Raw genomic sequence first — 13346 nt, forward strand, 5'->3', positions numbered from 1 at the left:
AGTCTGCAGGTTTGCTGAGGTGGGGGTATTTTTATTCATACTTTAATTTATTTTCTATAAATAGCAAATAAACTGTCATACTCTCTAAATCAATACGGTGTTTGCTTCAAACAACTATATTGTGGAAATATTGAAAAACCCACAATTTTTATCGGTCTTTGGAAAATTTATTAATTTTGATGGTCTGTATTTTGACCATTATTTACGCTACATACTTGCTGTTGGGCTTAAACTGCCACAAATTTATTCTTCTTTAATGTAATAATATAAAATTTTCGGTACAATCAACGGTTCGCGAGATTGAGTGAAAAACAATAGGAATTGCCATATTTTTGATATTTCGATAACAAGTGGCGCGCCCCGCGGCGAGCGGCAGTATCTCGAGGTGGATAACTTGGATTTTATGTTATGGGCCCAATACTAACAACATATCCAAAAATCAGAACTACCCGACCTTTTGCACAGCAACCCCATATTTTCTGACAGATTTACTGGACTACATGGAAAATTTGGAGGCCCATTGGGCTTAGCCAAGAGAAATATGAAAATAAAACGATACAGTATTGCATTGTCATCCATTTGTGAGCTATATTTCAAGTTTCAAGTCTCTAACTCATCAGGAAGTTAGTTTAAAATTGATATCAAAATTTGTACCGGACAAGAGAGCGAGCTAATAAAAAAAAGCCCATGGGGAGTAGCCCAAGGGGAAATTAAATGATATAATATTGCATTGTCATCCATTTGTGAGCTATGTTTCAAGTTTCAAGTCTCTAGCTCATGGGGAACTCTGTTTAAAATTGATATCAAAATTTGTAAGAAAGCAAGCTAATAAAAACAAGCCCATGGGTCGTAGCCCAAGCGAAATATGAAAATTAAATGATATAATATTACATTGTCATCCATTTGTGAGCTATGTTTCAAGTATCAAGTCTCTAGCTCATCAGGAAGTTAGTATAAAATTGATTGCAAAATTTGTACCGGACAATAAAGCGAGCTGATAAAAACATTTCAAAAAGTGTTTTGTTTAGTGAAATCTTATAATAGCTTACACACCTCAGCTTAAACATATATGAATTTGAATGGATGGTGTTTTTAGCCTCAGGGGACATAAAAAGAATGTCCCCAGTCCTGGATTTAGGTCTTACCATGAGACCTAAGACGGTAGTGGCCTATTCCCTCTATGAGAAATTCGCTAAAACATAAATCATATTACCATTTGGCAAATAAAATGCCTTAATAAATTTTCAATTGCATTTTCCTGCAAATATAATACATTTTTAAGTTTCCTAGGGCTACATGTATGCTAAACCACAGGGTTTTTGATCTCTGAAAAAAATAGGATAGAAAAAAAGAAGTAGAGTTTATATAAAACATGTATTATTATAATTTACACACTTATACAAAGCTGGTGTCAATTTATTTATACACCTTTCCTCCATTTCTCGGCAGATGTGAACTCTGTCATACCCTTGCCACTAACTCCGCAAGTGCCGATTCCTACTCGGCCATTTACATTGTCCGGTGATGCAAATATACTCTTCCTGATTATCCCCTTTTTTGTTGTCTGAAAAAAAAAACAGTGCAACAAACTTACTCAAAAGTTATATAGGTATCTATCTATTATATTATAAAGAATATGTAGTTTATGCATGTACAGTAGAACTTCTCATATCTAACCATGACGGGAACAGCGAAAAGGTCGGATATCGGGAGGAGCATATCATGCAGTTTCAGCGACATCGGTAATCGTCTCTCGAGATTGCAAAATCACCCGTGAGCGTACATGCAGTCTACGTGACTTTGGTAATCTTCTCTGGCAATGGTGGCAACACCTGTAGGCGTAACTTGCAGTCCCCGCGACTTCCGGTAATCGTCTCCCGCACCCAGGCAGCAACACCTGTTATCGGCCACAGTGGTGATCGGCTGCCGCAATTACGGCAACATCCGCAATCGGCCTTTCGGTTAATCGATCGCCCTCGGCATTATCGCCCCCAGACAGGAAACTAGTAGACCTGGGTATTTTGAGGTTGTCCAAATGGTAAGTCCGAATGTGCACTGAATTTACTAAGTTAATTGGTGAATTTAAATTAAAATAAACAAGAATATCCTGAGGAGTCGGTTTTTCCGAGGTCGGATATAAGGGGTTTTATTGTATGTCAGTTTGTTTGTTCAAACTGAACACAAAAACGAATGAACTGTAAACTCTCCACACAATATTCCTTTTAGGCTAGGACTATTCTATGTTTAATAACAGAACGATATACAAAAAGTAGTGATGGGCGGATCCAAGAAAATGTCGGTACCGGATCCGGATCTGGATCTTGAAAAATTCAGATCCGGATCCAGATAACCACTGTCATAAGGGCTTGTTAAAAAACCTAATTAACAGAATACCAATTTAAATCATACTGTTTAAAATTAAATTGGTAATGTTTAAAGGTTAATATATCTTATATATAGAGTAATCTCCAGTTGAGCCCATAATCCCTCATTTTTGGGGACACTAAAACTTTTCCAAATCTTAAAATGAAACTATTAGTTGATGATATTAGTTGGGCAATGTCACAGTACTGTATATTACGACGCCAATAACCTGTATGGTTAGGCAATGTCACAGTATTGTATATTACGACGTCAATAACCTGTATGGTTAGGCAATGTCACAGTACTGTATATTACGACGTCAATAACCTGTACGGATGGGCAATGGCACAGAACTGTATATTACGACGCCAATAACCTCTATGGTAGGGCAATGTCACAGTACTGTATATTACGACGCCAATAACCTGTATGGTTAGGCAATACAGTATTGTATATTACGACGTCAATAACCTGTATGGTTAGACAATGTCACAGTACTGTATATTACGACGTCAATAACCTGTATGGTTAGGCAATGTCACAGTATTGTATATTACGACGTCAATAACCTGTATGGTTAGGCAATGTCACAGTACTGTATATTACGACGTCAATAACCTGTACGGATGGGCAATGGCACAGAACTGTATATTACGACGCCAATAACCTCTATGGTAGGGCAATGTCACAGTACTGTATATTACGACGCCAATAACCTGTATGGTTAGACAATGTCACAGTACTGTATATTACGACGTCAATAACCTGTACGGATGGGCAATGGCACAGTACTGTATATTACGACGCCAATAACCTGTATGGTTAGGCAATGTCACAGTATTGTATATTACGACGTCAATAACCTGTATGGTTAGGCAATGTCACAGTACTGTATATTACGACGTCAATAACTTCTATGGTTGGACAATGTCACAGTACTGTATATTACGACATCAATAACCTGTATGGTTAGGCAATGTCACAGTATTGTATATTACGACGTCAATAACCTGTATGGTTAGGCAATGTCACAGTACTGTATATTACGACGTCAATAACCTGTACGGATGGGCAATGGCACAGTACTGTATATTACGACGCCAATAACCTCTATGGTAGGGCAATGTCATAGTACTGTATATTACGACGTCAATAACCTCAAGGGTAGGGCAATGTCACAGTACTGTATATTACGACGTCAATAACCTGTATGGTTAGGCAATGTCACAGTACTGTATATTACGACGTCAATAACTTCTATGGTTGGACAATGTCACAGTACTGTATATTACGACATCAATAACCTCTATCCCTAACTGATTTAGAAATGTCTGCTAAATTAGAATTTAAAAGTCTGAATCAGTTTTTAAAAGACCATAATTTAGTACTTAATACTAGTAAAACTAATTTCATTCTTTTCCAAACAAAAAGAGACAAAAATGATAAAAGTATAAAGTTAGATACCGGTATAGATACAAATTCCATTGCTCAAGTTAAAACCTCAAAACTATTGGGTTTGATAATAGATGAGGATTTAAGCTGGAATAAACATGTTGAGTATTTAATAAAAAAACTAAATTCTGGTATATTCGTCCTAAGAACAATGTCATATCTCTGTGAAGGATCAGTCCTTAAAATGATATATCATGCTCATATTGAATCACATATTAACTATGGAATTAGTGTTTATGGTGGGACAAAGAAAAAGAATTTTAAAAAGATTTTGAAAATACAAAAAAAAGCAATCAGGATAATACATAAATTGAAATATAACCAGTCCGTCAAATCTTATTTTAAAGGGATGGGCATTTTTACAGTTCACTCCTTATATATTTTTGAAACAATTAAATATTTTTTAAATATTGCTGAGACTCAAGAATTGCCTGTGCATAATTATAATACAAGGGGTAAAAATTATTTAGCTAAAGAAAAACCAAGACTGGAACTTTTTAAAAATAAACCTTCTTATATTGGAAATTATTTTTTTAGAAAACTTCCTAGTTTTTAAAAAAACGAAAAGGACAAATCTAAATTTATGAAAAAAATGAAGGCATTCTTACTTGACCTTGCACCTTACAAAATAGAAGATTATAGTAATTTAAATTTAAAATAATGTAGCCTATAGTATTTTGTTTAAATGTTTCTTATTGCTAATTTAGGTAGTAAGTAACAATAGGCACTATTCATGTACGAAAATTTGTACTGTGTGAATAAAGACTCTTTGAATCTTGAATCTATGGTTAGTCAATGTTACAGTATATGCCTCATAAAAAAAATATATTCTCGAATCCCGATCTTTTCTTAAGATTCAGTGGATTCGAGATCCGGATTCGACACATCCCTAGTCGTAATATAAAACACTAAAGCCTCGTTCACATGGGGCGAGTTTACACGCAACTCGCCGGCGTGTAAGAAGCCGGCGAGTTGGCAAGTGGACAAGCTCCGTGTGAACGAATACAAGCACACTCGTAGTGTAGAAAGACGCCGGCGAGTGCGCTTGTAGTCATTCACACGATGCTTTTTCCACTCGCTCAGTAGCTGGCTTGAACTAAATCCTCCGGCATCTTCGAATAACATGCGCACAAGCACAAACAACTATGTTCACACTGGGCTACTTTACACGCCTACTCGCTCAAATGCTGGCGAGTTGGAGTGTAAAGTAGCGGCAGCGTCAACTTTTTCCAGAGCTTTTTTACAAGCAGCTTTTGAGCGAGTACGTCGTTCACACTGAGCTATTTTACTAGCTGCGTGTAAAAAATCCGGCTTGTAGCTTGCAAACTCGCCCCATGTGAACGGGGCTTAAGGTGGATCTTTCTAGATTTTAAAAGCATAAAATTACATTCTTACCTTATGACTGAATGCCAGCCATTTGTTCTTTTCTTGCTCCCTTTCCTCTTCTAATTGTTTATATCTTTGTAACTTCTTCTGTTTCTTTTTCTTCTGATATTCTCTAACTTTTGAAATAGGTTGTTTTCTAAAAAAATTAAGTTATGCAATAAGTGTGTAAATTCTACTAAAGGATTACTTTCTAAAAATGGTCTATTAATTAACAACAGGTTTATTTGAACAAGCTTGTTTGAACAACTGTTCATCCTACTAATATTTTAAGTGAGAAAGTTTGGATGTATGGATGGATGGATAGATGGATGTTAGAGACAAGTAAACGCAAAAAAATACTGGTTGGATTGGGCTGAAATTTGGTGTCGATTAACATATAGACACATTATTATCTCAAAAATCCATCCGGGCTCCCCCCAGTGGCTCTGGAGTTTTCCATTTTAACCTTATGAGTATTCATATTATTCATAGTATTCATATATAAAGGAATAAAAGAATTTTGTCAGCTGTTTCAACTACACAAGTTGGTTCTATCATAGACAAAAAAATTAAATATTGACTGTCAGCCGTGCTACGGTAACAATAGGTTCTGGCACGCACCGCTGGGAGCACTGTATAGGCTAGTTACGTAGCGCGTACACCATAACTACATGGCGCTCCCAGCGGTGTGCGTCAGAACCTATGATAGCGGTTATCATAAAAACCGCACAGCTGACAGTCTATATTAAATTCTTTTTGTCTATGGTTCTATGATATTAAATAGCACTAAACAGTTATAAGGTTTACCATTAGGATGTATGAGCTGACAGAATAAATGAAATGAGTGATTTTGACTACATGATCCGAAAATAGCTATTAGGCCTAACGAAATTAAGTAAAACTATTGTCTAACACGGTACCTCCATGGGGGCCATACCCCCATTTCCCACGTCTTTAGCAAGGCATCCTTCTGGGTTGACAGCAGAGACACAACAGCCAGTGTTGGCGTCGTGCTCCCCTAGTCTCCTCCGTGCGCATGGGCGACCATAATGTCCTAGGTAGTGTATCATGGCTTGAACGTGGCAGGATATTTAAATTATTGTGGACTGATCTCCACACACACAAAATAATTATTGGGAAAAAATTACCTTCTTTGGTATAAAGGTGTTATAAAAATCAGCTTTTTATGTACTGGTATGTCAGATCCAATTCAACATGAACGGATCCTTATCACAGAATTAAACCCACATTGATTATTCACTGATTTAACAGTACCAAGTACAACATTCTGACTATAAGGTCAGCCCCGCTTCTATCTACATTATAGTAATACTGTAGGTACAATTAAAGATATAGTTAATGTAGATTGCAAAAAATGACATACTTGTGTTTTAAGCTTCCTTCTTGATGAGGTAATTCTTTTATGAACTCCAATGTGGACACTTGCGCACTCTTGTACTGGTCAAAGATCACTGACACCTCTTCTCCATCGATGCTTTCAATTGTGGCTTCATAGTACCTATGTACAATGTTACAGAATTGAAATACATGCTTAAGGTTTTACATTTCTTACCTCTATAATGGGTCTACTAATACTTTTTATCACAGAATAAAATATCATAGGCTCTACTTATACGAGAAAAGGATTGGTTATCAAATCTCATAGTAAAAAGGGGATCAGTGTCTTTTTTCAAGTTAAAGTAAGGTAGTGGTTTATGGGTACTTTGCTATTATACGGAGGCCACTCTAATACAACGCGCTGCGGCGGTTATGTTAGGTTGGGTTATCATAAATAGAAAGTATCACTCATCTGGTATCGTTTGATTCATAATGAAACAAGGAAATCCCTACAAACATATTTATGATAACCCAGCATATCATAACCGCCGCAGGGTGCTGTAAAATATGTGGCCTCCGTATAATACCAAAGTAGCGGTTTTGTCCACAATCAATCCAAAACTTACCTTTTACACCCAAATTAAAAAAGGACACCCTATACCTGTAGAAAAATGCACTAAAACCTTATGAATGTTTAGAAAAAGCACAATAAACAGACTACAAATACACTGTAGAATCCCAATCAACCGACCTAGAAACTGGCCAACTAGGTTGGATAAGTGAAAAGACTGCATGGTACAGTAATTAAAAACTCCTTTCAAAAGGGGCCTTTGATTCAATTAAATTTCTCCCTTGTCAAAACTTAATTAAGGTCATAAATGAAAAATAACTTACAAAGCGAGCACACACCCACTACTTTGTAGAGTAAACCGTAAGATCAAGCAACACAAAACCACTCAACCACAGGGCTCTGTTCTCACTAATACTAAGACATGAGAAGTAGCAGAGGCAGAGAGACATGTATGAGGATTTGATGAGTTGAGTAGTATGCAGTACATCAAAACAATAAACAAATACAGTCAAGGGTGACAAAAGGGTTTGTATCAAAGCACCTGCTAGTGTGCTATGTATCTGTGAGTATACAGTCATTCCATATCATACAGAAATAGGATGCAATATTAGAGTATTTGATCATTTGTAGGAAGAATCAAATTTATACAGAAGAAGATTGGATGACCGACGATTAGAGAATCAAAACTGTAATACTGTAGCCTACTGTACGATTTAAAACATGTAAGAATTAGATTATTTTGAGTTCATATTTTAGAAAAAAGCATTTAGCTTGGATTAAAGAATTATATAGGATTTAGAGGACACAGCTAACTCACCAAAGGAAAGGTTGCAGACAAGCCACAGCACAAATATGTACCTACACACAAAATACTTGAAATTTTGCAAGTACCTAGATGTGTAGTTACAAATACAACCTGGTTTGGTTACCTTTGTAACTTTCATCTACTTCTGAAGAAGCCTCTGAAAGAGGCGAAATATCAACTCTTTTGTGAGTACATAATTTGTTTTGCTGTTACTTGTCTGTAACCTTTCTTCAGATGAGTTAGCTGTGTCCTCTCCATATAGTTCTTTATTTGAGTGTAAAGATTTTAAGTGTTTGTAACTAATCTGTGTAAAATTAGGGATACAAAGAGAGTAACTCATGCTAAAGAGAAACTCACTGGCCGTCCTGTGTCCACAAGGCGAGGCAGCGGTCTCCAACTATCCATTCGTGTTTGGATTTATGCGATGTTGCTGCTTCCAAAATAGAGTCCTCGATTTCCCCTTCTGCTGAATCTGAAATAATACAAATTGACAACAAATAATTATTGTGCCTTATACAATAAGCATAGGCTATATTAGCTAACTCTGTAGTGAGTCAGGACATGAGAGCTTAAGATAGAGAGCCACTCTTTTCAGAAAGTAAATAGTTTTCAGTATCTAGGAGTCCTATTATCAGACAACAATAATGAAGAATTGGAAGTGTTAAACAGGTTAAATTCGGCTAACAGGTCCCTCCATGCATGCAATAGATTGTTAAGCTCAAAATTATTATCCCACAACACCAAATTACGTATTTATAAAACAATAATAAGACCAGTTTTACTGTATGGCTCAGAAACATGGGCAATGAGCAAAAAAATAGAAAAGAAAATTATAACATTTGAAAACAAGGTTCTCAGGAAAATATATGGCCCGACGCTCGAAGATGGAATATGGAGAATGAGACACAACATCGAGATTAGAGAGCGCTATAAAGACCCTGACATCATAGCGGAAGTCAAGAGCAGAAGATTGAGATGGTTTGGTCATATTTCGAGAAGAGAGGAAGACTCCACTACGAGAAATGTACTTGATAGAAACCCCGAAGGCAGGAGACCACGAGGCCGTCCCAAACTTAGATGGAAGGATCAAGTACAAAAAGATGTAAGAAGACTGGGAAGGAGTGAAAATGACACCAAAGACAGAGACATCTGGAGGCAGTGTGTGGGCGAGGCCAAGTACCTCTTAGGGTACCAGTGGCCAATCCAGTAAGTAAGTAGTGAGTCAGGAAAAAATAACACAAATCATTTTACATTGAAGTACCTAAATACGAGACATTTGTATTAAACTATTACCCATTAATCCGGCTATGAATTACCACTCTAAATACGTCTGAACAGTCACAACATCATCACTTAAGGGTAGAATCCAGCTAGTGGTAAAGAACACGTCGCTGGTGTCGGATTTGAATAATCCCACTTCATGTGACAAAAGGTTGTTGGAGACACAAATATTCAGACAAGCCTCGTACCTTTGAAATCAATGATACTACAGCCACTTTTTGCTATAGCCTCTAGAGTTCCATTGCGTTAAGGTAGTTTAACTTAATAGGCCTATGTAGGAGTAGGCCTACACCCGATGATTAAACAGAAAGATTGCCAAACACCAAAAACCCTTAAAACCCTAGATATTTCTGCTCCTAAAAACTTCAATCCGAGTTTTCAAACAATGAGTAAGGTGCCCTAATTAAAATTTCAAATTTTAGACTTTTACTAGGCCTATATCTGAGGGACGCGTTGCAGAAAGTCAACAGTGCCGGAAGGTTGAATAATTTATAATTGTGCCGATAGGTAAAAAACTACAATGTTTGCAGTGTCTGTAGATCAAAAATCCCAGTAAATCAAATACACTGCAAACATTGTAGTTTTTGACCTATCTGCACAAGTATAAATTATTTGACCTTCCAGCACTGTTGACTTCCAGCAACATTCCCTATCTGAGCTGCTGAGCATGCAAGTTAATAGAGTGCCTATTATTTTGCAATTTGAGAAATACTGGAACTAAGTCATCAATATTAAGGTAACGGTACCAATAATGTAGGTATTAACATGAAGTTAAAAGTGTATTGCGCTATTTGCCTCAAGGTCCAGCTCCATGTCACCGTGTGTTATGCTTGTTTTCTACAGTTTACTTAAAATCAGCAACTTGAATACAAATCTTTTAGAAGCAAAATGCTCTTAGAGAACAGTTAGACTGTATTTTGCCGCCGAAATGAAGTTTATGTAGCTGCTGCTAGGCCTAGCCTTTTGCTCTCTCCCTTCACTCTCTACGCCGATTCTCTGTCCCACTCACACTGTGGGTCCCATTGACTCTGCTCTGCGTCAGTGAATGCAGTGCCTTTGCTACAGTACCTAGTAAGTGGTCACTTCGGGAATTAGCCAAAATTAAAAAATCCCAGATTAAATTTGTAACATGGGCATTTAGCTTCATGCAAGTTTTGCATTCATTGAAATCAGTCGTGTAAAGCATAACTCATGAGAGAAGAGACTTAAGTAGGCCTACCTTTTAGTTTTTGTTCCTCGAGCAACTGGGTCTTTATGAGTTCAAGAGTTAACTGAATAACCTCCTCAAGATCTGTTTTTAGTTTGTGAAGTTCTTCATTATCTGGGTCAGTTGTTAAAGCTGCTTCCACCTAAAAGGAGAAATGTACAACATTACATTAATCTTACCTAGAATAAAAATCTATAGGTAGGTACCTAACTTAATGGAATATTTTCTACATTTGGTTAAATTTAGATGAGTTAAATATAAGTGTTGAATTCGGATATGGTCTAGTTTTGTTACAAAGATAAGATATAGACAAGGCTTCGCTGTAACAAGAGTAGGCAATGCAGAATATTTATGGTTTCGGTTGGTTTGGAATACTTTAGCTTCGCTGAAGTCAAAATGCAAATCTCACTTAATCTGTTAGGCCTACAATCAATTTTGGCTTGGGTTGGGTGAATTCTTCTTTATTTAGGCAACTGTAAGTTAGTTAAGTTCCTACTACCGTAATCTGTTTATCCTTATTTGTTATGGAGGAGATAACTTTTTGACTTTGACTAACTTAACCAGTTGCTCTGGGGAATTGTTGCTTTTTTGAGAGTTCAGTAAGTTTAAAGTAATTTTAATTTTCTATAATTCCGCAAATAAGACAGCCTCTAGGTAACTAACTTCGGTTGAATTTCTTTAAGTTAGCTTAATTCTACTCTATTGTTTGGTAGCCTACTAAATAATATTCAGGAAATTCCCATATCACATCAGTTTACAGTATTTGTTCTTCCACCTCACTCAAGGTAACTTAGCCTAACTTGGGAATTATTTTAAATAAACTTATTTCGGTACCGGTAAATTAGTTCAAACCTCAAATTTACAAAAGAACTTGGTTGTGTTTGCACTTGATCAAAGTTTTCAATGAAAAATTAGTGCAGGCTAGCCTTTAAATTGTCAAGCTCTTTTTTCAAGTTTTGAACAGTACCGGGAGCCTACTTTTCTTAGCCTAATAAATGTTCTTGTGAAAGGAACAGAATGAATTTCTGGTCCCTTGATGTTCAAACCATCCAAGTTCCACTGTATTAAAGAGGAGATACATTTTAGGAAAAAGTTTGGCTGCACTTTATTGTAGGTACTTAGTTTGTAGTTAGTCAAAACTTAAGTGTATTCATTCGAATTAATATATACGCAGAGGATACGCGTCCGGTAACAGGACGTGGATTAGGCGTCCAGCAGTTACTGTCATAACCTAACCTAACCAACCAAACTTGCTGATAATGAAAATAATCAAATGAAGGTTCAATTCTCTTCATAAAATAAAATTATAAATGCCAAAAATTCTAACAAAAGATGTACAGTTAAGAAGAAATTACATTCAAAGCAAAATCTGTGACAAAAAGTTAAAGAAACCGATGGGTTTCAAACCAGGGACCTCTTGGATATCAGCCGAGCACTTTATCCCCTACACCACGAACAACGCTGGCCGAACATCGTATCGTTGTGGTAATGGCGTTCCGGGACCCCACAACCCGGTGACGTCACTACCGGACGCCTAAGCCACGTCTGGTTATCGGACGCGTATCCTCTGTGATTAATATAACTTATCGATTATTCTATATCGAATCTATATATCGATTAGGCCTAGTCACTATTTTGATTACGGAATTGTATATTTCGATTATTCTGTTGTTTTTATTGTAACTTAAGTTAACTTAAATGTTTACATTTTTGTTTATTTTATTGTTTTTGTTTGTATTAGTTATTTTCAACTAACTGTAAAATGAATTAGGCTATCTTGAATTTAGGCAAAAATGTTTTATCAAACACAGACAACTGCATTAAATTGATGCAGGAACTAAGTAGGTTTAGCCTAGTTCCAAAATCTTTATAATCCAATAACTTAAATTGTTAAAATAGTTTGAATTATTAAATACCGTAGGCCAATCCTTTTATTTATAATTTGTAGGCCTAAGTTATCTATTTACTAATTTAAGATAAAATAACTTAACTTGAATAAACTACAGCTAGGCCTAATATAAGTAGGCCTATCATCTAAAATGATATTTTTAATGGAATGAAAATAATTGAGATTAGGCCTATCGATTATAATCGAATAATTGATATAGGATCGATCGATATATTCATTCGAATGAGTGTAGATTGACCTAATCTTAAGTGCAGCCACAAGTTTCATGTTTGACTCCTTAAGTTATTAATGGTAACAACTGATAACTTTAGGCCGAGTGTCAAAAACAATAGGCCTAACTTAAGTAACCCTAATTGAGTTGGATAACTTAGGCTAAACTTATTGAAGTTTTGCCAAATTTTAAAAATATATTTTCATTAGGCCTAGATAGGCCTAAGCCAATATAATGACGCATTTGCCAGTTTTTGTAGCCAATAGGGTAAATCTTGTAAAAAGTTAAAACTGTAGGCTAAGTTCTATAAGTTGCTCAAAAATGGGGGTCTAGTTTATAAACCAGGTAGGCCTAGTACTACATGTCGGCCTACCCTTGTATGATTCTATGATTTGAATCAATTACAGCCTTTTACCTGCTGTAGTTGAAGTTTGTAGTTTTGCAAATCCTCTTCAGCCATACCAACCAAGAACTGAAGTTAAAGAACTAAAACAACAAGTAAGGCAAAGTTTTAGTGTCAACAAACATAAAAAAACATCATAGATACTGAGGAGTAGGCGAATTGACCTTATTTAATTTTATAAACATAAATACATCATCTAATTATTATTATTGTTATACTTAATTCTAAAATAAATATTCTCACAAAACACAGCCCACTGCTAAGGGTGGAAGTGGAAGGTGGAACCAAAGTTGTGTAGTGTAGTTAGTTGAGTCGTTGTAGTGAATGTAGTTAACAATAAATAAATATTAGACTAATAAATATTAGACTGTGATGTAGTGTTGGTTGAGTGCAGTGAGTGAGTTGAGTGTTGTGCGTGCACTCGCACTGTTGCCACTGTT

General features: G+C 36.1%; 1 protein-coding gene across 2 annotated transcripts; it reads right to left on the bottom strand.

Moving 5' to 3' along the window:
- Window positions 1–1360: 1360 nt before the first annotated feature.
- Window positions 1361–13184, bottom strand: LOC128989749 (survival of motor neuron-related-splicing factor 30-like). Of its 2 annotated transcripts, XM_054411784.1 has the most exons (7): window positions 13150–13167; window positions 12919–12989; window positions 10396–10525; window positions 8253–8367; window positions 6566–6700; window positions 5212–5338; window positions 1361–1564 (listed from the first exon to the last, which is right to left on the bottom strand). In XM_054411784.1, the coding sequence occupies exons 2-7, from the start codon at window positions 12961–12963 to the stop codon at window positions 1421–1423; spliced, it is 696 nt and encodes a 231-aa protein (XP_054267759.1). In that variant the 5' UTR covers window positions 12964–12989; window positions 13150–13167; the 3' UTR covers window positions 1361–1420. The 2 variants fall into 2 exon arrangements, with proteins under 2 accessions (XP_054267759.1, XP_054267758.1); XM_054411783.1 differs by having other exon boundaries at window positions 12919–13184.
- Window positions 13185–13346: the final 162 nt, after the last annotated feature.

This window comes from Macrosteles quadrilineatus, unplaced genomic scaffold (assembly GCF_028750875.1).
Source record: "Macrosteles quadrilineatus isolate MER2022 unplaced genomic scaffold, UCM_ALF_1.0 Scaffold_3__2_contigs__length_128488019, whole genome shotgun sequence".
Classification (NCBI taxonomy): Eukaryota; Metazoa; Arthropoda; class Insecta; order Hemiptera; family Cicadellidae; genus Macrosteles; species Macrosteles quadrilineatus.

Bases quoted from the DNA above. Each gene is read 5' to 3' on its own strand.
- LOC128989749 (XM_054411783.1), bottom strand. From the start codon at position 12,963: ATGGCTGAAGAGGATTTGCAAAACTACAAACTTCAACTACAGCAG. The intron at 10,526-12,918 runs GTAAAAGGCTGT...TTCTCCTTTTAG, and splicing joins ACAAACTTCAACTACAGCAG to GTGGAAGCAGCTTTAACAAC. The intron at 5,339-6,565 runs GTATGTCATTTT...TAATTTTTTTAG, and splicing joins GAAGGAAGCTTAAAACACAA to AAAACAACCTATTTCAAAAG.